Source organism: Quercus lobata, chromosome 12, assembly GCF_001633185.2.
Source record: "Quercus lobata isolate SW786 chromosome 12, ValleyOak3.0 Primary Assembly, whole genome shotgun sequence".
NCBI classification, from domain to species: domain Eukaryota; kingdom Viridiplantae; phylum Streptophyta; class Magnoliopsida; order Fagales; family Fagaceae; genus Quercus; species Quercus lobata.
The window spans coordinates 35051834-35079213 of NC_044915.1; the positions used below are offsets into that span (position 1 = coordinate 35051834).

At 36.2% G+C, this 27380-nt stretch overlaps 3 protein-coding genes and 1 long non-coding RNA gene across 8 annotated transcripts; 3 read left to right on the plus strand and 1 right to left on the minus strand.

The window, feature by feature from the left end:
- Positions 1-1420: 1420 nt before the first annotated feature.
- Positions 1421-2272, minus strand: LOC115970586. The gene is made up of 2 exons (XM_031090193.1): positions 1984-2272; positions 1421-1797 (listed from the first exon to the last, which is right to left on the minus strand). Exons 1-2 carry the CDS (start codon positions 2270-2272, stop codon positions 1421-1423), a joined length of 666 nt encoding a protein of 221 aa, XP_030946053.1.
- Positions 2273-5360: 3088 nt separating this feature from the next.
- Positions 5361-12461, plus strand: LOC115969983 (meiosis-specific protein ASY3). Of its 2 annotated transcripts, none has more exons than XM_031089624.1 (11): positions 5361-5537; positions 6154-6232; positions 6740-8221; positions 8332-8485; positions 9433-9573; positions 9689-9752; positions 9863-10012; positions 10088-10146; positions 10236-10370; positions 11502-11593; positions 12178-12461. In XM_031089624.1, the coding sequence occupies exons 2-11, from the start codon at positions 6200-6202 to the stop codon at positions 12247-12249; spliced, it is 2382 nt and encodes a 793-aa protein (XP_030945484.1). In that variant the 5' UTR covers positions 5361-5537; positions 6154-6199; the 3' UTR covers positions 12250-12461. The 2 variants fall into 2 exon arrangements, with proteins under 2 accessions (XP_030945484.1, XP_030945485.1); XM_031089625.1 differs by having other exon boundaries at positions 8332-8440.
- A 6118-nt stretch (positions 12462-18579) lies between these two features.
- LOC115972550 (transcription factor PHYTOCHROME INTERACTING FACTOR-LIKE 15-like) lies at positions 18580-22825 on the plus strand. The gene is made up of 8 exons (XM_031092876.1): positions 18580-18716; positions 18935-18995; positions 19073-20126; positions 20212-20307; positions 20422-20487; positions 20622-20687; positions 20772-21215; positions 21804-22825. Exons 2-8 carry the CDS (start codon positions 18940-18942, stop codon positions 21837-21839), a joined length of 1818 nt encoding a protein of 605 aa, XP_030948736.1. The 5' UTR covers positions 18580-18716; positions 18935-18939; the 3' UTR covers positions 21840-22825.
- Positions 22826-24284: 1459 nt separating this feature from the next.
- On the plus strand, positions 24285-27137 carry LOC115970893. Of its 4 annotated transcripts, none has more exons than XR_004087172.1 (4): positions 24285-24434; positions 24612-26384; positions 26514-26566; positions 26678-27137. It is a non-coding gene; the product is annotated as an uncharacterized LOC115970893 (long non-coding RNA). The 4 variants fall into 4 exon arrangements; XR_004087173.1 differs by having other exon boundaries at positions 24285-24664; positions 26254-26384; positions 26678-27127; XR_004087174.1 differs by having other exon boundaries at positions 26254-26384; positions 26678-27127.
- Positions 27138-27380: the final 243 nt, after the last annotated feature.

A 27380-nucleotide genomic window follows, 5' to 3' on the forward strand; every position in this document is an offset into this window, starting at 1 on the left:
GTCAGCATGCCGATTCTGCCCCCTGGCTATCTGAACCACTTTTACACTCAGAAAGAGGTCCATAGTCTGTCTTACCAACCGTAAGTACTCCATCATCTAGGGATCCTTGGCCTCAAAGCTTCCCTGTACTTAATTAACCACCAATCGAGAGTCTGAGTAGACCTCCATTTCTTTAGCACCTAGATCTGAAACAACTCTCAATCCGGCAAGCAGGGCCTTATACTCGGCTTCATTATTAGAGGCCTTGAAGTCTAACCTAAAGGAATGCTCCAATTTTATTCCTTCTGGGGGTGATGACTACGATTCCAGCCCCGGCTCCTAGTGCGCTGGACGCACCTTCCATAAATACTTTCCACGGGATTACCTCTATAGAGCAAACTATCTCCATCCCTCCTCTCAAGGAAAACTCTACAATGAAATTGGCAATAACCTGACCCTTCACCGAGCTTCTAGGCCTGTACCTAATGTCAAAAGAGTCCAGCCGAGTTCCCCACTTAGTTATTCTCCCCGTAAAATCGGATCTCTTCAACAACAACTATAGAGGATACTCGATCAATACGTAAACAGTATAAGCTTAAAAGTAATGGGGTAGCTTTCTTATAATGTGAACTAATGCTAATATCAACTTCTTTAAAGGCAAATACCTCGTTTCGACATCAACCAAGGTTTTGCTGACATAATATATTGGTTGTTGCACACCTTGATCTCTCAGCAGCACGACACTCATAGCATGTTCGGACACTAAGAGATACATGTATAAGTCCTCTCCAAGCTCTGGGGCTGTTAGCATAGGGGCCAACACCAAATATTCCTTCAAATCCTGAAAAGCCTTTTCACACTCCTCATTCCATTGGAATCCCTTCCATTTTTTCAAAAGCTAGTAAAATGGACAGCATCGATTGGCAAATTTGGAAATAATCTAGTTAAGGGCAGCTAACATGCCAATCAGTACTTGAACTTCCTTTCGATTGCTCGGTGGTTTGAGGCGTTTTACTGCTTCAATCTTATCGGGGTTGACTTCTATTCCTCGGTTAGTGATCAAATACCCTAGGAACTTGCCAGCCCCCACTCCGAAAGCACACTTATCAGCATTGAGGCACAACTTGTGCTGTCGAAGTACTTCGAACACCTCTTTGAGATTGTTAATATGCTGCGTCTCTTATTTTCTTTTTACCACCATATCATCAATGTACACCTCAACTGTGTGCCCAATCTTATCTCTGAACATTCTCGTCATCATCTGTTAATATGTGGCTCCAGCATTCTTTAACCTAAATGGCATCACGGTATAATGATAGTTAGCATCAGATGAAATGAATGCCGTCTTCTCCTGATCCTCGGCAGCTAGGGTAATCTGATGATAACCTTGAAAAGCGTCCAGAAAGCTTATCCTTGGATGTCCATAGGTGGCATCTACCAACTAATCAATCTTTGGCATGGGAAACAGATCCTTTGGACATGCTCGGTTCAGGTCAGTAAAGTCAACACAAACCCTCCATTTTCCATTCTTCTTTTTTACCACCACGGTATTCGCAAGCCACTCCGGAAAGAATATCTCCTTTATAGCCCCGGCTTCCTTTAATCTCTTGACCTTTTGCCTGACAGTTTCGACGTGCTCCTTAACCGATCTCCTCGACTTTTGCTTCTTGAGAGGGTACAACGGGTCCACATTGAGCTTGTGAACTATGAACTCGGGGTCCACTTCGAGCACCTCATATGGGCTCCAAGCGAACATGTCTACATTCTGCACAAGAAACATCAACATCTCCACCCTCTCTTTGTCCTTCACACTTGCTCCTATCAAAAAACTCCTGTCATCATCCGGTAGTATCCTTACTCTTACTAAGTCCTCGGCACAGCTAGCCCCCGCTTCCTCTTAGGGTTCTTGTAATTTCTATAAGGGAGCCTCCTCAATTGACTCCTTTTATTTGATTCCCTGATCAACTGCAGCTACCAAGCACTGCCTGGCCACTTGTTGATTACCTCTCACTATAGCAATACCTTGCTCAGTGCGGAATTTGACCTTCACATGCAGGGTGGACAGTATTGCCCCCATTGCATGAATCCACGACCTTCCAAGGATTGCCATGTAAGGAGAAAATGAAGCGACCACTATGAATGTTACCATCACCTCCTTACCTTCCATATTTATAGGAAGCGAAATCTGCCCTTCTAGGATCACCATCTGGCCATCAAACCCCATCAGAGGCTTATCATACTTGGAAAGATCTTCATTCTTTAGGCCAAGCCCCTTGAACAGGTTGGGATACATCACCTCGGAATCACTCCTCTAATCTATCAATATCCTCTTTGCTATGAAACCATTTATCTGGGCTATAACCACCAAAACATCGTCGTGTGGTTGAATCGTGCCCTCCAGATCATCGTCATTAAAGGCAATGGGCTCTCGAGTGTACTTTAACTTCTTCTCGGAGGGTTGCTCACTCGTGCAACTTTTCGCCAGTACCACAGCCAGCACCCCCTCCTCTTGGACACATGAGTGCCCCTTGGAGCTGCGTGGATGACTTCTATTACTCCCAGTGGGGGTGGGAGAGGATTCCCTCGAGGCTGAGCATCCTGCCTGGTTTCCTGATTCCTAAGGTTCACCATGAACTCTTTCAAATATCCCGCCTTTACCAACTGCTTTAAATGATTTTTTAACACTCTGCATTGTTCATTGGTATACCCTTTATCTCTATGGTAAGTACAATACAAATTCTGATTTCTCCTCGACGGGTCTCCCCCCATCTTATTTGGCCATTGAAAATATGGCTCATTTTTAATCCGATCCACGATCCTATGCACCAGCTCTTTGAACGTCACATTCACTTCCCCTACCTGTGCATTCGCCTCCTGAATCCTTAAATCCTTTTAGGGCCTTAACTGAAAACCCCCTACTGCGGTTGGATTATGATCAGAGCCTTGCCCTTGTTTTGCAGCTGGTCATCCTTTAACTTTTTATATTCTTCAATGCGCCTTATCAACTGCCTCATATCTTTGGGTGGTCTCCTCGTCAATGAGTCTCGCAAATCGGAATCCTTGGCCAATCCCAACCAAAAATTACTCACCACGATTTTTTCGTTACCTTCGCCAATCTCGTTGTATAGCTCCCAATACCGGTTAGCGTAGCTATAGAGGGTTTCCCCAACTCCCATTTTCATTGATAGCAATGCATCCACGGGCTGCGGAACTCAGCTGCAAGTCATGAACCGGACGCCAAACTCTTGAATCAGCTCGGCAAAACTGTGAATTGAGCCTGTCCTTAATCCATTGAACCACCTCAAGGCGGTGGGCCTAAGGCTTGAAGGAAATATCTTACACATTAGTGTATCATTATGAGTATGCAAGGACATAATTTGAATATAATGGCTTACGTGTTCTACCGGGTTAGTTTTTCCATCATAAGAGTTGAACGGTGGCCGCATAAATCTGCTCGGCATAGGGGCTTGTTCAATGTCACTTGAGAACGACGATCGAGCAACTTGGCGTAATACACGGCTCATGGCATCCATAGTAGCATTCTGGGGTCGTCGCTCCTCTGGGGAAACTGCGTCCCAGTCCACATATTCCCGTGAACGATCTCGGTGTCGATGGGAACCGGATCGATTGGACCCTATTTCGTAGCAACCTCCTACACTGGCTGACCGTTCTTCACTTTCCTTGTGGTCTCTCCTCCGACGTCTACCTCTTGCTTCCAACTCTAAGTCCCTTACCAACCTGCACAAACACTCTAGCTCCTCGTCCCTTCTATCAAAACGATTGCGCCCCGAAGCACCGGACATTGTTCGGTACGTTTGAAACGACCCTTCTCCAAAGCCCGACTGCCCTTCCTCCTGCTCATACTCCCTATCTTCACATCCCTTCTGCCTTCTTTCCCGCCAAGTGGATCCCCAAGAAGATCTCCTAGAGTCACTTTCAGCATAACTCCCTAATTGACCTCCAGACATTTTCCCATGCAAGTCTCAACAGAACCACAGTTTCATAGGAGATTCCCACAGACGGTGCCAGTTGTGCGTGCCAAAAATATAATTAACGGGCTCAGCCTATTTTTGGGCTCATAATCTATTTATATTGTGGGCGTTGGTTTTTCTACTATGGGTAGTCCTTTACCCGGGGACCCAGTTGCACACTTCTGTTTCACAAAACTATCCCTCTTTTCTCACAGAGTTGCACCTTTCTCTCCTAGTATAGTTCCTTTTTTCTCTTCATCTCCTCTTCAGAATTGCCAACCCCCACTTCTCAATCCATTCTTCTATTTATAGCATGAGAGGAGTGGAGGTGTTATGATTATTTCCTTACTCATGTGGATGGGGGTCCAATTCCATCATTGCTAAGTGGATGTTCGGTTGAGAAAGGTGGTAATGGCATTGGAACTAATTCCCACTTCCAAAAGACCGCTCAACAGCGAAATTCCCAAAGGCATTACCGGGCAGCCGAGTACAGGGTGTTTTCGAGCAATGATACCCCTGACCAGGTTAAAGACGATCAGGAGGGGCTTGCTTTTGGTATCCAAGACAGTGCAGTCTCATTCTAGCTCTTGGGCCCAGATTGGCCCCTGAGGTGTTCGGATCGAGGTTGTAGGTCCAATGAGGAGGGGGTGGTGTATTAGGCTGCCAAGCCAAGTCCCAAGGCCTGATGGGCTCGAGGCCCTGGCCCGTACAATTTTTAAAAATTTTTATTTTATTTTATTTTAGGCTTGGGTGGAGTGGAACAACCCACCCCCTTTTCCATCCTTCATATTTTTATTTTTCACCACACAAGACAAAATGAAAACTCTCATTTTCTATTCTCTTCATTTTTCACCTAATCAAACAGACCATTTACAAGGATTGATCCCCTGAGGAGAAAATATACGATCTCAAATATTTTGGTTTCACTTAACCTTCTCCATCACAAAATTGAAATCATGGCTTCCTACCTTCAGCCCAATGATCATGCATTCCTTGATATTAGTAAAATAAATATAAGCATTATAATAATAAAAAATATATATAAAACTTTGGTACAATTTTGTAAGAACAATATATTAGGTTTTCAATTAAATTTAAACACATGGGTGCATTGATCAATGAACAATAAAAGATATTATATTTATAAAAGATAATTAAATTTAATACATACATGTGTTTAAATTTGATTTAGAGAACTTAATATTAACACCTTGAAATATCTAAAGTTCTAAACTCAAGTTTTATTTATTTATTTATTTAAAAATCCAAGGAAGTATACCAAAAATAGAGGGGTAAAATCGTCCATTTATCTAAAGAGGAGTGCGCAATGCGCACCGCGCTTAAACTAGTCTATAAAACACACTCAATCAGACAGTTACGATCCAAACCGTAATCACATTTTATATTTTCCCGCTTCTTTCTTTTTTTCATTTCGGCCAAAAAATTTTGGCGATCACGAAATTTACACCACTGAGCTCTCTCTCTCTCTCCAGTTTCCACTTTAAGCTTATACTCCTCTACGATTGTTTGGTTCACATAATTTCAATTTAAATTTGGAGCTCTTCAATTAGCTCCGCCAAACAAGCCGTAAGCGATCTCTCTCGTTTTCTCGTCTATTTTGTCGTCTTAATAACTATTTCTCTGATTCAGTTTCGCTTTTGCCTGGACTCGAATTTTGTCTACAATCTGATATCCGTTTTTTTGTTTTTTTTCTTTGTTTTTGAATTCTGAATCTGTGATTGTTTGAGCTCGGTGTTGTTGATTTTATTTTGGAATCTGTGTGATCGAGAACGTAAAGTGCTCGGAGGATTTTGGATTTTTCGAAATTTGAATTTGATTTGAACCTTTGGTTTAATATAGAATTGAATTTGAATGCCTTGCCAAAATTGGATGTGAAAATTAGGGCTTACATGTAATCGATTCTAGTTATCGTTTTCTTTTTTCATTTAACACTCTGTTTGGTTGGTGAGGAATGAGATATTCAGATTTGAATCTTGTACTTAATTTTGTTTTAATTTCACTCCGGAAATGAAAATATATGAAATAACTCTTTGAAAACAAGCCAAACGGTTGTATTAAGCTGAGTTTAGATTAGTTACTTTGAGTTTTGCTGCCTTTTTTTGTCAAATTGCTTATGGATTCGTTTAGTTCTCCCCTTCGCTTCTTCATCTAAACTATTTTTGGTTACTTTTTTGGGTCACAGCCGCTACTGGTTTTAATTTCGTGTCCTCTCAGCCAAATTTGGGATAATGGAGGTCGATGCACCACGGAATCTACGAGATGTAAGTACTGACAATCTTTGACTTAAGGACTAATAGTACTGATAGAGGTGTTTCAATACCCAACTCTTTGTTAAAGTTAAATGCTATAAGCTTTACATTCATTTTCTTTCTGTTGTTGCTAAATTGGATTGTTTATATTCATCAGCTTACTTGTATGTCGTGTCATTTGCCTCTTTAATAATCACTTCTGATGATTTTTGATAATGGCGTCTTCTCATATATAAGTCATATGTGTTGAAGGTTTTGTTGTGCCTTGTACTTATCTTAGTTGTGGATATTTGGATTTGATTGGAGTCTCAGTTCTGTGTTATTGGGAAGCTTTTCTTTTACAGAAACTTATACTTTATTAGTTTTAATTCTGTGTGTGTGTGTGTAAATAAAAAAAGATGTGGAAAGGGAATTGGGGAATTGGGATTATTACAGGCCTTAATTGCTATGATAAATTCAAACCATGGCAAGTAGTTGATAAAATTGGATAATTGACACCCTTGCAAAAACATGTTGTAGGATCGAATGAGTGATTGTCGGAGTATAAGCAATTATCAGCCGTCTAGCCAATCGAGGAAGATATCCATTGGGGTTATGGTTGATTCAGTAGCCAAGAAAATGTCTGGAGCTGCTAAGGAAGATGACGTTGCAGTCCCGACAGAAAGGAAGAATCTTAATGTGGAAAATTCCATAGAAGTGAAAAAGAAGGGGCAACAAGTCACGGCTCCTGTCAAAAGGAAACCAATTGAGGCTCCAGAGCGGGAGGGTTCGCCTTGGATTACTACAAGATCACTTCACCAACAATCGTCTTTTCCGGAGACTTTCTTTTGTGCAGAGCAACCAGCCACTAGTGGCAGGCAGAACAAGCTTAGTGGACAAAAAAATGCACCAGCGACACATTCCGTTCAATTTTGTACCAATAAGACATCAATTTTACAGTCTGACAGTGGTGAGAAGCAGTTTGATGGGATTACCTACAAAAGGAAGGGAATGAAGGATGGAAGCACAGAGACGGTGAAGGAATTTAGTTTTGCAGCCGCACAAGAAGATCACGTGTCGGATAAAGCAGATAAAACAGAAACCCAAACTGAAACTTTGAGAATGAAGCTCTGGGAGATATTGGGCAATGTTTCTTCACCTAAGAGTCAGCTTTCTAACTCTCAAAGTCATGAGGTCGGTGCCAATAATTTAAAGCCGGGGCAGAATTTTGATCAAAAGGGTGGTGAAGTAGTCAGGCCCAGACAGAATTCAGATACAATAGAAACTGACTCTGAAGACCCTGATCACACTATCAGGAGACCAGTAACTCGTTCGTTGACCCAAAAGAGAGTTTCACCAAAGGTGCAAGTTAAGCGAACTAAATGTGGTCCATCTTCTGGTTACATACAGAAAAATCAAGAGAAGAACATCTTCTCCCTTAAAGGAGGATGGTCTGGGAGAGTAAATGGTTCTGCCAATGGTGGTTCCTCAAAGCCTATGAGGAAGAAGAGTGATAAAAAGAGTACCAAAATTGAGCCACGCAAGATTTTGTTTCCTGAAAAGGATACTTCAGATAAGATCCAGGGAGCAAGTTATAGGAGTGCAGCACCGCTTCCTGCTGAGGAGACACCTTCACCAGGCAAGAAAATGGGAGAGTACCTTGAAGTGGAGAAAAAAATCCAGGAACAAAATTCACGTCAATCCCCTTTGACAGACAAGACAGATCAGCAGGAGGATTTTAACAGTCCAGCAAATGGGGACCAACAAGAAGAAATTGATAATCCTTCTTTAAAGAATGTTGTGGACCAACAAGATGGCTTTGAGAGTCCAACATTTAGAATTGAAACTCCCACCTCAAGTTCTACCCGTACCTCAACTCCAAAAACGGACCAACTGGAACATGATGTTCCCAGTCGTCCACCAACAAAGAAAAGATTTACTGTGGGAGGCATTCGTAGCTTCAGGAATTTGCAGACTTCAAAACCAGATCATTATGGGTCAAATGCACAGAAAGAGTATTCTGTATCCTTTATTGTTTTAGAGGTTCCAATATGATAGTATTGTATTAGTGCTGGTTTCTAAGCTGGAATCTCTTGTATTTCTGCCTTTCGTTTTTCCTTATTGAACTTAAGGGTGATGCAGAGAAACTTAAAAATTTTCCACCCCAAAAAGCAGTGGTTGATATTGAAGAGAAAGATGCAGAAGATGGCCTGTCTGAATCATCAGCTGAAGAACAGGATTGTAAGAGTTCGGCAGATGGTTCACCCATCCTTGAAGCATATAGTGGTTTGTACACTTGTAAATACTTACATTCAATGTGTGAACAAGGCATTTGTAGTTGTTATTGCTGGCTCCATTTTACAACTGATATTCATGAACACTGATATGCATGAGAAGTAGAGTATGAGAAGCTAAACATGGAATTCTATGTTATAAAATTAATATGATTTTATTGTGTAATAAGAATGGTCATCAGAGAACACCGTAGAAAAAAATTAGATTTTTAATTATGTTTACTGTTTATGCCAATGAGCTTTAGCACAAATGGCTCCTCCTCTCTCTCTAAGAAACGGTGGAGGGCAAGGTTGTTGTGCATGTGTAAACTTATCCTTGCTGAACTCAAACTAGAAATGAAAGTCCAAACTAATCCCTATCTAAGAGCATGAAATTTTAATCCCTATTTGATCTCAAACTAAATAAATAAAAACTTAAAACCTGAAATAATCCAAAGAAAATTGGATGAAAATCTGACATAGAAATTCTGAAGTTATTTTGGCTGTGCTCCTGCATCAGTTCCACATGAACTTCAGTATAGAAGATATTGCTATTAACATCTTATGTATTTGTCACATAAATCCTGTAATTCTTGATTGAAGATACATACATTTGAGATAAGTAGAGTGAAGATAAAATAAATACGTGGGCCTCACTCCACAAGTTATCAACCACTGATAATAAGTTTTATCAACAAAGTAATTGTAACATATTATTAATCTATATTATAGAATGAAAACTCAAGCTTTAACTTTACACCTCAAGCTCGTCGACTAGTAGCTATCATCAGAGTAGACTGTTTATGGTGTCAGGAAGTATTATAATTTATATGTTTCTTCTTATCCATCTCAGTTAATTTTTTTTTTTTTTTTTTAAATTTTTTGTTACCACCATATGCTTCTTTTTCTGCATGTGTTTCTTAGAGTGTTGGTCTGCTTTTATCTAATGGTCATGTGCAGGTTGTAGAGAAGGAGATACATCGTCTCCAGAACCTGGTGCTGCTGAGAAATCAAATTTCACACTTCGTTCAACTAAAAGGCGCGGGTCCTGTGAAGGCATTAGATTTGATAATATCAGTCCCATGTCACCCTCTCCAAAAGGTACAACTTCACTATATATATATACTACTGCTTTTGATTCATCTGTCAAACATTCACTTTTATTATGTGCTTTTTATCATTGAATTTCTTCTCTATCTTTGTAAAATCTGGCCAGGGACTGGAGAAAGTAGTTCGATTCAAGAACCTTTAGAGCAGAGCCAAGAGGATGGATTGTCGAGGTTTTTCTTCTGCTATTCAAAACCATAAAATTTCCCATCAGAAAATATGAACTACTTTCCTAACTACACAATCTATTTCTGGTTGATTTTTGTTTCATTTTATACTTTAGGGCTATCCAACTGTTTTGCTTGGAACTACAAAAACTTAAAAGCAGAATGAAGTCAGAGACTACTAAAAGATCCTCTGAAATTGTGATGTCCGTTGCTGATGGGATATCTTTGCAGCTGCAGAACCTTGAGTCTCATATTCAGACAGACATGTAGGTATTTCAAGTTGATAGGTTTCTCAGCTCAAGGCAATTGTTTCTTATTTTTGATTTTGATAATTTTTCCAGAGGGAAGCTGACAGGCCTCAGTAAATCAAAAAGAAAACGGTTTGAAGCAAAATTTGAAGGTAACAGAATTTGTATCAACTAGACCATTGCATTAAATGGTGAGATATTCCACTTGATGAAGCTTAAAGGTGATGTTTTAATCACACAGAGCAACAAAACGAATTGAAGTTGATTCATGAAAAATTCAAAGAAGATATTAATCAGCATCTCCAGGACTTCAGAAACATGCTTGAAGGGCTAGAAGCACACCAGATAGAGTTTAAGGGAACAATGGAGAAGAAAAGTATGGCAACTCTTATTGTTGTGAATGTGCATATATTAATTGTTTCAATTCATCAAAAAATGTCTTTGAGTTGGCATTATTTATCAAACTACGCATGTAAGTCATACATTTTGAATTCCATGTGATACATATACAAGCAACCCAATTTTGTATACTCATTGTAATGCTCATGGATCTGTCATAAGTGAAGGATCCACATGATCAAATGCTCCTAACTGCATGAACTAATGGGTTAGAATTAAATAAATCTGATAAATTGATTCATATAAGTTTTTGTTTATATGGCTTGAGGGTTTTGTAAGATGAATACACCAGGTGCAATCCATTGATTGGATGCACTTTACTAATAAGGTTAGAGTTTGTAAGTGACAGATGGGTGATGCTAATTCATTGTTTTAACTCTTATGACTTGGAATACGAGCAAGGAACTACAGCATGGTTCCTAAATCATCATTTTGTGTTGATAATGCAACTCTATCCTGATTCTTTCATTAGCACCCATGGTATAAATTTGTTCTCAATTTGATTTGGGAGTATTTGAATGTCATTTGAACCCCATAATCCTTTATAAAGCTGATAAACGGTAGTTCAATGTGGTGACATCAGCATAATCACAGGGATAAATTTATCCTATGAGGTTGTTTACAGTAAATAGAGAATGACCTAGATCAGACAAATGAAAAGAAAATAATGCAACTCATTAAATGCAAACAGACCTAAGTGTTACAAATCCCATGCAAAACAAATGTTCGTATCCTCTTGAATGAATTTCTGTACACCTATTTCATTTGCAGTTGCTTTCACGTAAACATACATAATATTTTCATCTTTGCTAGCATCTTGTCATTTCTAATAAATGAGTCAGAGTGTGATATATGTAGCAGCTGGCTGCTCTCCTTTCATGGCTGCAATATATGATGCAGCAAAAGTCATGGACTTGAAATTCTGACCAAACATGTCATAAACAAGAAATTTGAAAACTAAGTTTGAGCAGTTCCTCCTAAAGAAAAGTTAAAATAGATATGAGCAAGTGTTTTTTTTTTTTTTTTAGGATACACTTGATAAGTATGTATTGGCATTGTAGCTACTTTATGCAGAATTTCTTATATATTTTATTAATTCTGTTGACAGAAACATCACACCGGAAGCTTCTCTTGCAAATGGAAGAAGCAGTCAAGACCCAACTTAATGATGCTGAAAGAAGAATCACAGCTATCCACGAGGCAAGTTTTTGTGCCACTTTTATTATATATAAAATTATGACCGTGTTTCTCACTGTTCTGGGCATAATGTAATCGGGATGTGTGGCAAGCTTATTTGGAAGGAAGATAGTTACATAGCAGACAATTGTATGATATACATGCTGATGGCTGCATGCGGTGGTTTGGAATCTCCTTTCAGTGGGTTTCACTATCAGTTGCTTGCAACATAAGCTTTTGAATGACTCTTCTTATCATTCCTTTCCTATGAAGTTTTGTTTTATGCAACAATTATCTTGCAAACTAGAATATCTAATCTTCTTATTATTGACCTTGGCTTATTGAAGGTAGGGTGCCAAATGTTGTAGTGGGCCCCTGTTTTCTAATATTCTATTCATAGAATGTGATCATATAGTAATAGTACTTAACTTTACATCAGTGCATAATACCAAGTCATTGTTTTTTCTAGCATAACTTAATTCCCCCTTCTTTATATATTCTATTCATAGATGTGATCGTATAGTACTTACTGTACATTTACTGCATAATACCAAGTCATTGTTTATTTATCTAGTATAATGTAATTTTATTCTTCTAAAATCTTGCAGTTGGCAAGGGGAAAGATGCTCCAATTGAAACACGTGATATCCTTGTGCTTGAAGGAGGGTGTACTAAGTTGATTTGATTTGTACTGCTATCTAGGAAGTCATGGACTTCACCTACAGTTACAGAATTCCGAAGATTTTCACTGATGCTTGGAATTGACCTTGTAAGCCTTTGCATTTCGTAGGTCATCAGTATTATCCTATTACCTATATCATGCTTAGGAATTTATCTTTCATCTGTTCACTGTTTCTCAATTATATTCTAAATTGTACAGACAATTTTATTTTCTCTTAATTGTCAGTAACATTGGTCTCTTAGTTCCATGTGTGAGGGTTTCCTCGTTCCAATAGAAAAATTCTTCAAACACAATCAGATAGCAATCAGTTCAAAATTGTATTGTAAATGACACCCAAAAGGAAGAAATAGTAAATGTTTTCAAATGAAACAGTGTCTGAATTTAAGGCTGTAGTAATACTTTACATCTGTGCTTTTAGTATTGAGATTGATATCTCTAATTCTGAGGAACAAACTGGGAAACTAGGGGACTCTTTTCTTGTGTACAATTACATAAATGAATGTTAATAAATTTGATTTCCAATATGGTCTTGCTACGTATCAATGTAGTTTCTGTCTTCCATGTCATTGCATTGAACTTGTAACAGGCTTAAGAATGTTACTGGAGGCTTGCGTTTCAAATCGTTGCTTACATGCCATCAAGTAAATGAATTCTAATGACTTCAAACCTCGCATGAGAAGCTGGCCTGCTTTTCATTTGGTTTGATCTCTGAATACGTAGAAAGTGAGAGGATTTAGCTCCTTTAGAAACAGAGATTGTCTTCCTACTTTTTTGGGCTTCCTCTGTCTAAATCATTGCTTGGTTATTTGTTTGTGTTAATGTAAGATCAAGCATCACTGACCTTGAGGGAAAATTATTCAATACCCTAAAAGTAATGCTCCTTCACACATGAATGGTAGGTTCTACCATAAATGTAATTAGTAGAATTTAGTATTACGTGACATTAGGGAATAATGAGTATTGCATGTAAAGTATTGGATAATTACTTGACCTTGTGGTGTTTGTGCTTCTCCTGTTGTGTGAGATTTTAAGACAATTTTTATGAGGCGCATCAGGTCCAACTCTTTCTTCTCAACAGATATACAAGTTAGGCAAGATTTTTACTAATTAAGACCTCGAATTTTAAAATGTGTGCTATTTGAAAAAATTTCAGAGGGTTTGTTTGCAATTGCAGAAAGAAACCACTTCATCAGTAGGGAAAGAGTTTGAGGGTACTGGAGGACTCACACTACCACGCGTGATACACAGCAGATGACATAATATTGCAAATGTCAGTTGTCAATTTGGTCATCTCAGCCCCAGCGAAAAGATGTTACATTATTATTAAGGATACTATATAATAAAAAGAAATTGTCAAAGATATTACAAATAAGGTAGAACTTAAATACAATATCTTAAGTGTAATACATCATGTTTTTAAATTGAAATCAAACCCTCGTTGCTTTGAATGTAATCGTCGTTGGAAAATATAACACTATTTGTGTTCTATTGATCAATACAATCAAGCGTTTGAATTCAATTTGAGAATATAATGTACTGCACGTAAGATATTGTAGATAAATTTTGACTTACAAATAATCAATATTACTGCTCAAGTTACCCTGCAAATAGTAAGCTCTGAGTATCCCAAATAAATGAAATAATACATGTTTCTTTTTGGATGATACAATTTGTTGATGGGTCATATGAGATGATTGATTACACAAATTGTGAACAATAAGCACACACGACGCAAGAATTGGTCCACAAGTATATCTATTCCACATGATTAAGATGCAAAAAATTAATAAGGAAAAAAAAAAAGTATATTCTACCAAAAAAAAAAAATAGGACTTTTGTGGTTTGTATCTCTGTCACTTTCCTAGTGGATTAGCAATTCTGTGAGTTGGTGTCTGTTTAGCTGAATGGATTGGCTCTCAGGAGGTTTTAAAGTTTCCTGTGTCGGTTTGTGCTTATGTGTGAAAAAGTACACAGACAAGAAAATAGAGGGGCACGTGAATCTCACGGGAGGAGCACGTGAAGTGTACCCTTTTCTTTTTTAAAGTCTATTTTCCTAAAAAAGATTGAAAAACTTTGATTTGTTGTTTAAGGAAATGGGTGTGCCTGATGTGACTATATTTCAGGTACAAAGTAGAGTTTGAGGACACCAAAGAAAATGGTACAAGGAGGCTAGGGCCCATTGGTCCACGTGGGTTTTCTTAGATTCCCGTAACTGGGCTCACCCTACTGTCGTGTCCTCGTCACGAAGTCATGTAGTTCTCGTAGTCGTACACAATTTCAAGCAGATAATGAAAACGATAAACATGTCAATTGTCATGCTTGTCATTCTTTTGTTATCGTCTTGTAGACAATGTTTAGGGGCTTTCAATCATTGAGTTATGTTTTTAATTACATGATTTATTTAATAATATCTAACTTAATGAGTAATGTGATAAAAATAGAGAGAGAGAGAGAGAGAGAGAGAGAGAGAGAGAGAGAGAGTTAGTTCATGTTATATATAACTAGTGCAACTCTTAACAATATTATACCATCTAATAACTTATTATAGAATTCATATTTTGAAAATCTCACCATTAAATTACATGTTTTATATGTTTTTAACATTCTTGCTAATTTTTATGTCAATTGAATGTTATTTACTATTCGATCCATAAACTCATATTTTATACATTATTTTAAATTACAAAAATTTGAATTTAAACAATTAATTGATGACATAACTATTAATTTTTTATTATCATGAAAATTTGCAAGTAAGGAGAATATACGTTAGATTATGTAATCTAACGGTAGATTTGTTAAAATTTGCATCTAATTAAAAAATATTGAGTGGTGTAACATTACTTATGATCTAATGAATTAGATTTAGAGGAACTCCCTTCAAGTTAGAATGCTAACAGATTTATTTAATCTTAGTACTACTTTGCGCCAAATGGCCCAAATCTAATACCTATTACCATCCCATATGTTCAAAGTGGTTTTGATTAAAAGGGTTTGGTCTATTTTGTGTAGAGTCTCCAATAAATCCTAAGCTTTTCCTAGCTATTGAAAATCAAGTATCTAGAGTGCCTGCGGAGTTGGTATGATGATCTTTGGTCGATACAAGAGGCAAGGAAGATCAAGATTGTGATGACTTAATTATTGATACATATTTCAAGAAGTTGCTTAATGATGCTCCAACAGAAGCATGATTTCCAAGATGCAAGAGGTTTGAGTGTTGATAATAAAGGTTAGAAGTTTCAATTTGAATTGCTCACATGAAAACATAACTTTATTTTATTTCTTTGCCAAGTTTAAGAAAAAAAAAACTTTGTGGAAATCCGGTTGAGAAAAACATTTGTTATTTTTATTTTTTATTTCTAAGAAGAAGAAGTCTCAATTTACTTGGTTATAAATTCATGTCCTGTCTCTGGTTATGTTGGAATTGGCACATTTACCTCATTGAAATTTGGCAGTTCATCCCCATTGCTTAAGATTTTGCAGAAATTGCCAAATTGGAATCCTTTATCCATCCTGATATGGATATGATCGGAATGTACAGCCACGTCACCTACTCAGCTTAATCACGACAAGACCATGTCACCTTCTTTATTTTTTGGAAAGAAGACCATGTCACCTAATTTGCGAACTTAGCTTGAAGAACCAATAAGGGGCTGATTTAAAATGATACAAGAGAGTGATGTCTATTATTACACACCACCTATATTCAATATTTTTAAAATTAAAAAATATATTACATAATTTTGTTATTTACTTTTTTACCCCCTTCCTAAATAAAATCCAAATTCTAAGTTCTTCTCATATTGTTTGTGTTTGTTTGGTGTTATACTCATGATTATTTGGTTATAAATTTGATCTTATTTTTGGTGGTGTTGTTCTAATGCTCAATAATAATAATAATAATAATAATAAATAATAATTAATAATAATTAAAAAAAATTGTCCAGCCCAACCCAACTTGATCCACGTGGGTTGGGTTCGACCTCTGTGATGAGTTGGGTTGAGTTGAATTTTTTTAACTTACTATGGTAGGTTCTAATTGCCCATCCTTTCTATGTGTGATTTTCATGTTAGTTGGGTTCGACCTCTGTGATGAGTTGAATTGAGTTGAATTTTTTTAACTTACTATGATAGGTTCTAATTGCCCATCCTTTCTATGCGTGATTTTCATGTTATGTATGACTACGTCTAAGGGCATATTGGTAAGTATGCTACTCATATCTTACTGTAGATATTGTTTTGTAGCCCACTATTTTTTAGACAAAAGAGTTGTTTGCTTTTAGATTGGATACGTCCAGTAATCTATCCAAATAAAATCCACCTTAATCATTAGGGGTACGACTGTTACTAGCTGATTAAAAGAAAATAGATAAAAAATTTACCATGGGGATGATAATTGATCAATTTTTATTCTATGAAAGAACATCATTGAACATAATTTTGATAAAAAAATGTTGAGTTCTCTTTTCTTTTAGATATCTGTTGAACATGTTTAAAACAAGCCAGGCAACTTTTGTATAATCATTAAAAATTTTAGAAAATAATATATTTTCAAAAATATTTTGATGGGAGATGTTGAGTTCTTTTTTAGATATCTTTTGTACGTGTCTAAAACAATCCAAGGAACTTTTGTATAATCATTAAAAATTTTAGAAAATAATATGTTTTTTTTCAAAAATTATCTTTTGAGTGTAAGTACTTTGAATTAGAGGTTTTAACACAAAACACATTACAAATTACACTCAAAAGCCTTAATAACTTTTAAGGGAGAGTGGACAAGTTATACTACACACAACACACTGCACACTCTCTTAAGCAATATACGAAACAATTACTTTTTTTTTTTTTTTAAGAAACAAACAAACACACACATAAGAGGAAAATATGTTCTAATATAAAAGTACATCATAAACTCTATTCAAAAGCTATAAATATTGAAAATTAATTTTGAATCAAAATATGATAACATAATTTTATACTTACAATATACATTATAAATATTGTCTATTTATGTTAGAGAACTATAATTAACCCTGCGCTAATTTTTCATAAGCCTATCATTGGAATTTAAAACCTTTGTTTTAATGTTGTCAGAAGCATCGTTGGTGACTATAATTCAAGTGGGGGTAATGCTAAGACCATCAAATTGGGCACAACTTTGTGCCACAACTCATCGAGTTGTGATTGGTAAATATGTGTCTTCACATAGTTCACTAACACACCTTTATTAGTCACACGTTTTTATCAATCACAACTCGGCCAGGTGTGGCACAAAATTGTGCTCAATTTGATGTTACTAGCTTAACTCTTTGAGTGGAGAAGAAACTTGAAGAGCAGGTGAGATGTGATGGCGTAGGGCCTAGGTTTAGGCAAAGAAAAAAAAATATCATGGCTAGGTTGGCCTACAAATTGAGCCACCTTCTTGCACCTCTCCTTTTTGTTCACATAGGGTTGGAGAAGTCAATTGAAGCCTATGGATCTCTCATTTTTAATTAATTTAAGATGCACCATATAAATTTATATATATATATATATATATATATATTATACATAATTTTGGGTGGGCTCTAAGTAACCAACCACTTCATTGTTCATAAACCTTAAAAGTACAACCACTTCGCTGCTCATAAACCTTACAAGTACAACCACTTCGCTGCTCATAAACCTTATTAAGAGATATGACCCATTCAAATTTAAACCTTTGTTTAAATGCTGTCGGGAGTATCTTTGGTTTACTAGGATTATAGAATTTTCCTTTAAGCACTGTAAAGTAAAAATATTATTTATGTGTAGATAGTTTTTTGAAAAACGCAACATTTTATTATTTTATGCATTAAATCTCACAAAATCTTATAAAATTTTAAGAATTCCATCCCAAACCCATGCCATCATAAGTCGGGTCAAACAAGTTGGATTAGGTTAGAATTTAGATTACCCTATAATTGGAAATATAAAATACTATTTAATACAATTTAAGCATTAGCAAGCACTAGAAACCTTAAGTTTTTGTGTAAAGAAATATAATAATAGAGGTATTTTAATAATTTTAATAAATATATAATCGCAGAGTTCCGGTATTTAAGATTTGAAAACCAAACCCTAGCGAGGATAAAAATGTGAATCCAACTTTAAAAAAAAAAAAAAAAATCTTAAACTCTTACTACAGTATTTTTTTTTTTTTGAGTGAAAACTCTTACTATTATTAGGATCGAATTGGGTTAAAAATCCCACCAAACTCAATCCATTGCCATAAATGGAGAACCTTTGAGAGTAGGTGCCAGATGAGATGTCGTGGCCTATGTTAAGCCATATATACAACAGAAAAGAAAAGTAATGTCGTGGCCTATAAATCCAGTCCTCCTTAATTCATTTGTTAACTTGATAGTCCTCCTGCTTCTTTAACCAACAAAGAAAATTCAGGAAACTAAAAAGGAGTTGCAGTAAGGGAAAGAAACTGTTTGTCAGGTACTACACAAATTTATAAACATGATTAAGATCTTGGTGTAGTTGTGTTAAGTGTTTTGTTTTTGTTTTGGAAGATGTAGCTTCAAATGTAGAACAATTAGATACCATGCAGTACTTCGGAACATGTGCTTGTGCTGCACTATAGAAGCCTAAATAGCTAAACATTTTCTGGCTGCAAGTGTTTCCTTCTAATTTACTTTGATGTCATTCAATGACAGAGGAGATGCTTGAATCAACAAAACCGAGGATGACTAGCAGCTTGGCTTCTCTAGCTTCTACGTAATCCATTCTTCAATCTCTTTTTCATATGTTGTTTCTTTTTATGCGGCATGGTTTTTAACATGTCTCTAATGCAGGTCCGAGGATGACTTTGTGGGGCTAGTATGGGAAAATGGTGAGCTTCTTAAGCGAGATCGATCAGGAAAAACTCAAAAGGGTCATTCATGCATTGGGTGTAATTTATTCCCTTCCAATGCTCAGGTGGAGAATAGAGCAAACGTGCATATGAAGACAGCAAGGTCAGGGAATGAGTCCTCATTCTCAGATTTCTTAGGTCACAAGAATGGTGACTTGGACTTTACCAATAACAATTCTTCACAAAATGGTTATCATCTTGACTCATTCAGCGGATTGTATAAATGCAAATTGGAACAAAATAACAGTAAGAGCAAAGACAAGCACCCCAAAGATTCCCAAGTTGTTCTGAAACATGACACTGCAAATTTCAGACATAGTAATGCATCTGAGTTTGTACTGAGGAATTCCAAGCTTGCTACCTCCAGGAGTACTCAGCTTCATCCACATTCCTTGTTTTGCCAAGAATCAGATTCACTTGTAACAATGGGTGGACTGCTCACATCGACCTTGCCTGAGCATGATTCACTACCTGATAAGAAAACTGGGACAGTGAATGTCTCCTACTTAAGACCTGCAGCTCTTCCTACAGTTAATAGTCAGTCCAGCAGTGTGTTCAGGCAGGCAAGCAGTCTGGTTTTATCAAGAGCTGAGGAATTGAAAGGCAGCAGTGATGAGAGGCCTGCTCTATTTAGTAGCAACCCCTTTGAGTCAACAGTGATTGAACTAGGCAGTGGTTCAAAAACAGGTCTTCAGAATCAACCAGATGCAGAGCTAACAGCACCTATTTCCAAGACCAAGGAGTCACTCCCTGATGAGCACTCTGAAGCTTTTGGCCGTAGGAATCATAAATCTCATGACCAACTTCTAGGCCAAGCCTCAAGGTTAGCAGCAAATACACCAGGCGAAAAACCCAATATCCAACAGTTTATTGAGCCACTGGTTGCATCTTCTTCAATATACTCACTTGGAGCTTCAAATGAGCCAACATATTCTTTGAGGAGGACATATGATGACACTGAGGAATCCGCATATCGAAGTGAAGTAATTAGAAAGGTAGTAGCCACATTTCCCCCTGGTTTTGTGATCCCTTTTTAACCACGGAGTCTCCATTGCTTTAAGAAGTCCAATTTTACTGCAGAATATTGAAGAACCACAGACAAAACAGGCACCTGCTCGTGGAGGTACAGGTACCAAGAGAAGCCGAACTGCAGAAGTTCATAATTTTTCTGAAAGGGTAAGTAATACCAATATCAATAAGCACCAATCCCTTGTTCCCTTTCTTTCTTCTCCTAACTACACACACAAAGTAGGAGATGATTTGTAACCATTTTATCATGAAAATTTGCAGAGGCGAAGAGATAAAATAAACAAAAAGATGCGTGCATTAAAAGAGATCATACCCAATTGCAGTAAGGTTGACATCTGCATTAAATTCATTTGAAAGCTTTGAACCTTCTACCATAAGAAAAATTGATCACTTACTTTTTTATAATAAGTTTCTGAATTGTTCCTTTGTTTTTGTTGCTTGTTGGTGCTTTATGCGTCAAGGTGGGCAGAGTTTCAATTCTTGACGAGGCCATTGAGTATACGAAAACCCTTCAGCTTCAACTAAAGGTAAATTTTCATATGCCTTCTGTTTCAAATGCATAGGTACTCTGATAGTCATATGGGTATCCTAACTTTTGTGTCTTGATGCAGATTATGTCAATGGGGGCTGTTGTTTGTATGCCTCCGATGATGTCACCTATGCTGATGCAACATATCAATGCACCACATTTGACACATTTCTCCCCCATGGGTGCTGGGATGGGTATGAGAATGGGCACCAGAATGGGTTTCAGCCCGACACAGTTCCCTACTTCACAAGTAGGAGCCACTGCTCTGCCTGGGATCACAGGAACTGGTTTTCAAATGCTTGGAATTCCTGGCCAACCATTTCCCATGTCAGTTTCACATGCACCCTTCATTCCTTTGATTGGTGGACCCTCTACACGATCATTTCCGGCATCTGGTATCTCTGGAGCTGCCCCCCCTGTGGAGTGTGCTTCCCTAACAAGTTCAAAGGATTCCATTCAGAACATAAACTCAGAATTGATGAACAATGCAAACACTGAATGCTCAAAGATCCAAACATCAAGTCAGGTACGAGTGGTCACAAGACCCATGAGTCACAACTAAGATATGCATGTCTTGTCCTTAATGAAAAGCAAATGAATTCAAGAGTCATAGAATATAGATCAGCAGAGCAATTATTTTAATAAACATTACTTTTCCAGTTTTTATGTTGGGGCAAAAAAAGATTGCTTTCGAGCCTATTATTAGCCACATTTACAATCTCATCTCATTGACTGTCAACTTTAGTATAAAATTCAATGATTTCATAATAGAAGAACCACCGCTTCACAGCTCCATATTGGAAATACGGAAAGCATCAGATAGAATTTTGTATTTTAATTACGCATAGGATTCAGATTAAGTGCTGCTGTTTCTTCCTCACCTTCTTTTCACCCATTCATCCCATGCCATGGTTGATGTCTGTTGTTTTAACGTCTATTCAGGAAATGTAAGAAATTCCAAACATTGTTCTTTGGTTAAAAAAATGATTAAAACATGGTACATCCTTAAAATAGCCCATCGACTTATTATCTGGCATTGTTTTAATAATATCATATTCATTTCTTTGTGGTTTATGGAATCACGAAAAATGCTCTCTATTTCTAAAACATGCAGCTTGCCGCAACAAGTGTCCAAAAAATCATTTATTGAAGAAGAGGATGAAGATAAGGGCCATTCAAGAACAACCTTCAGCTTACTTGCATTTTCTTAGTCAAGCCAATCATACAAATGGTTCCTTATGGTTGTGTGCCCTGAGGCACAGCGGATTCCTTGATGATGACTATTCATACAGAGGGAACAAGGTCATCAAGCTCTATGAATTTTATCGGATGGTTCCAAAGACGTAGGGCACTTTAACCACTCATGACACAGGTTGTTTTCAGTTGAAACAATGCTGGAATGGTAACAAATATTTTTCAAAAGCATGTGTTACAACTTGGATTTGGCAATTCTTTCCAAGAGGTTATTGCTCATTGACACCATTACCATGGGATTGCAACCTTCCCTTCACTGCAGTGAAAAAAATATCCAAAGGTTTCATGCCAACATGAGAGCATTTCGGAATCGACACAATAAACCTTTGAAGTACTTACCAGAGGCTTGCAGTGAGCATAAAAGAGATCACTTTTGCGATAATTCACGCGGAGGCAGCTTTTATGCCCATAAACATTTCTGTAAATGAACAAAAACTTGAATGTATTTTGCTTCATTTGTTTTTGAAAGCTAGGTTTCTCTAATATAGTTGTATTTGATTGGTCCAGTAAAGAATTTTGCTGAGAGGACAGATATACTTGCCTGTACCTCATCAACACAGAAAGAAAAATTAGGCATCTCTGTCATTCCACCTGTGCCAAAAGTTGAGTCCATCTCATATACTTGTAATTAGGTGCTCTAATAGTTTTTGCTCTGCAGCTTCATTCTCAAATATATTGTGTTCAGCGAGAGCCCTTTTTTTTTACTAATGGCAATTGCAAAAATGAGATGTCACCCAATATCAAGATTGGTTAGCTCATTAACATCCATTGCAAGATCATGGGAGAAGGAACTTGGATCTGCCACATATCGTTCATCCTTCATCTCCAACAATAAACTCTTTAGAATCTCTTGGATTTTAATTACCTGTGGATGCATTATATTTATGCCCCTTGCATGAAAAATGTGATTAATACCACCTACCTGAATCCAGTTACTTCCAGGTTTCTTTATTTAGCCCTTCTCTTTTATTAATGTTCTTACCTTCGACACATCTTTCCAACTCTTAGTAGAGGCATATATATTGGCTAAAAGAACATGGTAGCCTGAATCTTTCAGATTTTTATGGAGAATGTGCTTTCCAACAAGCTCCACGTTGTTATGAACTCTACAAGCACCAAGCAAGCTTCCCAAAACATTTATGTCCGTTCCACTGGCATCATCTATATCTATATATTACTAAAAGCTGAAGCGTAGCATTTAATGTTGTTATGCTCACATTGAGCCACGTCATTCCCATCCTCTTTTTTGAATTTTTAATTTAATTTTAAAATAGATTTTACCAATTTTAAAATACTAATAAAAATAAAATTATTTCTAGCCCTATCTCTACTTTAAAGTCTACTTCTTATACATTTAATTCCACTATAAAGCCCAAGCCCACACCCAAAGCCTTTTCAACTAAATCCCTCATGTTTTTTCACGGTTACAACTTCCTGTCTCCCAGTCCCACGTTTTGTTTCATTGTTTCAGGTTTAGTCCCTTCCTCTTCCCCACTTTTTGATTCCTACAGCAGGGCTGGCCCTAGGCTTAGGCCAACTAGGCCATTGCCTAGGGCCCCCTTACTAGAGAAGGCCCCAGATTTGGGGGCAATTTTTTATTTATTTATTTTTTATATATAACTATTTTTGGGAGATATTAAAACATTTTAGTTTACATTTTTTTTCACTATTAAAAAAGCTCAAAGAATTAAGTAATACTAAAGATAGAGATAAGACAAATTTAAATAAATAGGTCTTATAAATAGGCGTGTTATTAATCACAAGTAATTCAAATAAGAAAATGTTAAAAATACTATAAATTTTATTACATAAATTTTATTTATTTTATTATTTTTATACAAGATAAAAATTATACTCCAGTCTAATCTAAATGTATATGTGTGAGAAACTCTTTTCTAAAGACTTAAATCTTGGCCCTTGCCCTTCACACCCCACAAGAACTTATATTTCTGGAGTGAACACTGCACCAAGGGTGCGTGGTGTTCTCCAAAACTTTTTTAATTTGATGTGACAATAAATATGATAGGTAGATTTCAACAAACTATTAAATGTATTTTTGAATGAATATTTGTGATTGGTGATATATCTTTGTAATTTTCATGTTGTAAATTTTATAATATTTCTAGTATTTTTGTAAGCATCATGTCGTTGATCACATTCATTACAACACCAGTTTACAGTAAAATTTGTTAAAACTTTAGCATTTTCTCTAAAAAAAAAACATATTAAAGAGTAAAAAGAATGGATTTTAAAAAAAAAATTATTATAAAAAATGCTAGTTAAATATTATTTAAGTGATAACATAAAGGCTCCATTTGAAAATTCTGCCTTATGCCTCCGAATAGCTTGGGCCGGCCCTGTCTCACGGTTTCAGCTTATGTTCTACGGTTTCAGCTTCTGTTTTGGCTTCTAACGGCAACCTCTCTGTCTTCCTTCCTTCTCCTCCTCACATCTATATAAATACTGACATAAGTGGGGTGGTTCAGTTGAGGTATCCCTACATTCCAATTTCTTTTATGCTCTGTTCTTTTGCTTGATGGTTATGATTTTCTAGCTATATTGAATCTATATATTAAATTTGTCACCTTTTACTATTTCGTGCTATGCTCTATTCTCTCTCTCTTTTTTTTCTTTTTTTTTTTCCCTTTCTACGTTTGTTTCTGCCTAGGGTGTTGAATTTATTATTTCTGGGTTACTTAATTGGAGCACTGCTTCTTTTGGGTATGTTCATTATGATTTTCTAGCTATATTGAATCTATATATTAAATCTGTCATCTTTCTTATTAATCTTATTTTTCCACTTGTTGGTTGGTTTCTCACTGTCCCAAAAAGCCAACAGTATGATTTTGAATTCTAGATTCTATATTTTATTATGCGAATTGGAAGGTTTAACATCAATTAAGACAAATATCATGTGCTTTCTTATGATATAAAAGCCATGAAAGAGTTGGGTTTTTGGCTTTACACTGTTCATGGAATAATTTAATTAGTTTTGTACTTTCGTACATTTGATAGTCTTCAATTTGTTTGTTCTGCCTATTTGTTATGTTATTGTAGTTGTTTGTTGTGTTACAGGAACTGTTCAATGTGTAAATAAGTTGTATATTTCTGTATTAAACTATTAATTTCTTTTATTTATAATAACAATTGTTAATATCTTAGACATTATTCAGAAGAAAAAAATAAAATCCTATATCTTAGACATTGATACATGAGGTGTGGATTTCTGACTTGGCTTTGATTGTTTGAACTATTTGATGTGCTCATCCCACACTTAGGATTGTTCATTATCGGTTTTATGGTACATTCTAATGTTGAAATTTTGTGCACACCATGTGTTTGACAAAATGTATTACTTACTCTTGCATTAGTTTATATCCACTTCATGGTTTGTGCCTGTTGGTTTTAGTTGCCATTGGTCATTGCATTTTTTCTAACGTGCATTTATGCATACTATGTCATCAACATAAGTGGCAATTTAGTGCTATGTACACTAGAACTTTCCATCATCAAAACCCAGTTGCAATATTAGAAAATTTAATAATCTTCTTAAATAGAAATGAATTATGGACTATACCTTCTTTATTAATATATGTATATAACTAAACAGCTACAACTTTAAATTTGATTGAGATCATCTAGATAGACATGTTTTATAAATTAATTGTGGTAAAGTGAAACAAAAAATTATATCTAATTATATGTAGCCATTCTTGGACCTCATACTCCTATTAATGGCCCGCATCTTTCCTAAATATCTAAGTCAGGTCAATTACATTTCAAATGTATGCAATTCATATCACTTCCTGGTGGTAGTTTCTTATTTGATGTGTTGTTTAAGAAAATAGGGCAATGATTAGTGAAGGAAAAGACAATTCAATTTTGGTTAGTGGAGATAGAGGTGCTGGTAAAATTGAGACAACAAAGATGCTCATGAGATATCTTGCACACTTAGGCGGGCAATCTGGAGTAGAAGGACGCACAGTTGGATTTCAAATTTTCCTAAACGAGTATATGCTTGGCATATTATCAAAAGAATTAAGTAAGAATCAAGGTTAATGTCCACATTGACCTTTAATATCACAGTCCAACCCAGTTCTTAAGGCCTTTGGCAATGCCAAAACAATTCAAAACAACAACTCAAGGTTTTTATTAGTTTTCCATGGTTTGCTTTTCAATGAAGACTATCTTTACACTTTTATTTCTTTCATTTCAATTATACATACTGCATATATATATTTCTTGATTATGCATATGTTTTAGGTATCTCTGTTTGAACTTCTCATTATAATGTCTCTTTCATGTCATAGTGACATTATTATGTAGATATAGTTGGGCAGAAATTAGAACGAATCTGCTAGAAAGTTCGCCTGTTTGCTAGATTACCAATTCAGAAAGAAAATACCATTGCTTTTACCTCCTATGTGCCACACCACTTGAGGTATTTTACAATATTCTGCTCATTAATTTGTCTCTTTATATATGTCATTTTAAATATAAGTTCTATTTCAAGTTTTTATTTATTTATTTATTTATTTTTTAAAATTTGCTCGCGTTTTCTTTTTATTAGGGAGGATTTGATATGATCTGCAGTGGGAGAGACAAGATTGAAACTCTAGAGCAGTTAAGATTCCTTTTTTTTTTTGTGTGTGTGTGTGTGTGGCTTATTTATTGACTTTCTACCAAGTATTTATGCGCTAAGACTAACTAATTGCAAATGGATATGATTTTCAGTTTAAGCAAGCAGAAGAAACAGCATTGAAGCTTGATTTGGACAGGCGTTAATATGTTTTTACTTATGTAGTGAGCCACATCAAGTGCAGTTTCTACTCATTATAATGTCTATCAATATTGTATGCATTGTTTGAGGACTCAGGCTATATTGTAAAGCTGTTTGTACCATAAAATTGTTCATTTCCCTGCCTTTGTATTGATTAATAACAGCAGCTAGATAAATGTGTGGCCTAGCAAAATGCCACATGTTGAAGTTATCATTTCTTTAAACTTTAAAGTTCACCTGTTAAGGCAACATGGAGCAGTTGTAAGTTATTAATGAAAAGAGAATATGGACGCATTGATATAGGTGAGTGAGTAATGGGGATTCTTTGTCATGGACAATGGGAATTAAATTGCGGGAACCATGATTGGGGCTAGGGGGTTTGGTGTCATGGTGAAGAATAAGTTTTTATTTAATTTTTTGGTTATCTTATATTCATTATCGAGGAATAGGATATTTTCGTGATAGCTGAACGAGCACCCTTTTCAATATTAATTGTTTAGTAACCAAAACCAATCAAGCTTTATACTCAATAACAAAAATTCAATTCCTTAATTAAAAGATTAGTGTTATTCTATAAAAATTCAATTCATAATATATTTGAATTGTCATTGTAAATATGAGACTTCTTTTTTGTTTGTTTGTTTGTGTTTGGATTTA

Bases quoted from the DNA above. Each gene is read 5' to 3' on its own strand.
- LOC115970586 (XM_031090193.1), bottom strand. From the start codon at position 2,272: ATGTATCCCAACCTGTTCAAGGGGCTTGGCCTAAAGAATGAAGATCTT. The intron at 1,798-1,983 runs GTAATCAACAAG...GTTTTTTGATAG, and splicing joins AGGTATTGCTATAGTGAGAG to GAGCAAGTGTGAAGGACAAA.
- LOC115969983 (XM_031089624.1), top strand. From the start codon at position 6,200: ATGGAGGTCGATGCACCACGGAATCTACGAGAT. The intron at 9,753-9,862 runs GTTTTTCTTCTG...TTTATACTTTAG, and splicing joins CAAGAGGATGGATTGTCGAG to GGCTATCCAACTGTTTTGCT. The intron at 10,371-11,501 runs GTATGGCAACTC...TTCTGTTGACAG, and splicing joins GGGAACAATGGAGAAGAAAA to AAACATCACACCGGAAGCTT.
- LOC115972550 (XM_031092876.1), top strand. From the start codon at position 18,940: ATGCTTGAATCAACAAAACCGAGGATGACTAGCAGCTTGGCTTCTCTA. The intron at 20,127-20,211 runs GTAGTAGCCACA...ATTTTACTGCAG, and splicing joins GAAGTGAAGTAATTAGAAAG to AATATTGAAGAACCACAGAC. The intron at 20,488-20,621 runs GTTGACATCTGC...TTATGCGTCAAG, and splicing joins TCATACCCAATTGCAGTAAG to GTGGGCAGAGTTTCAATTCT.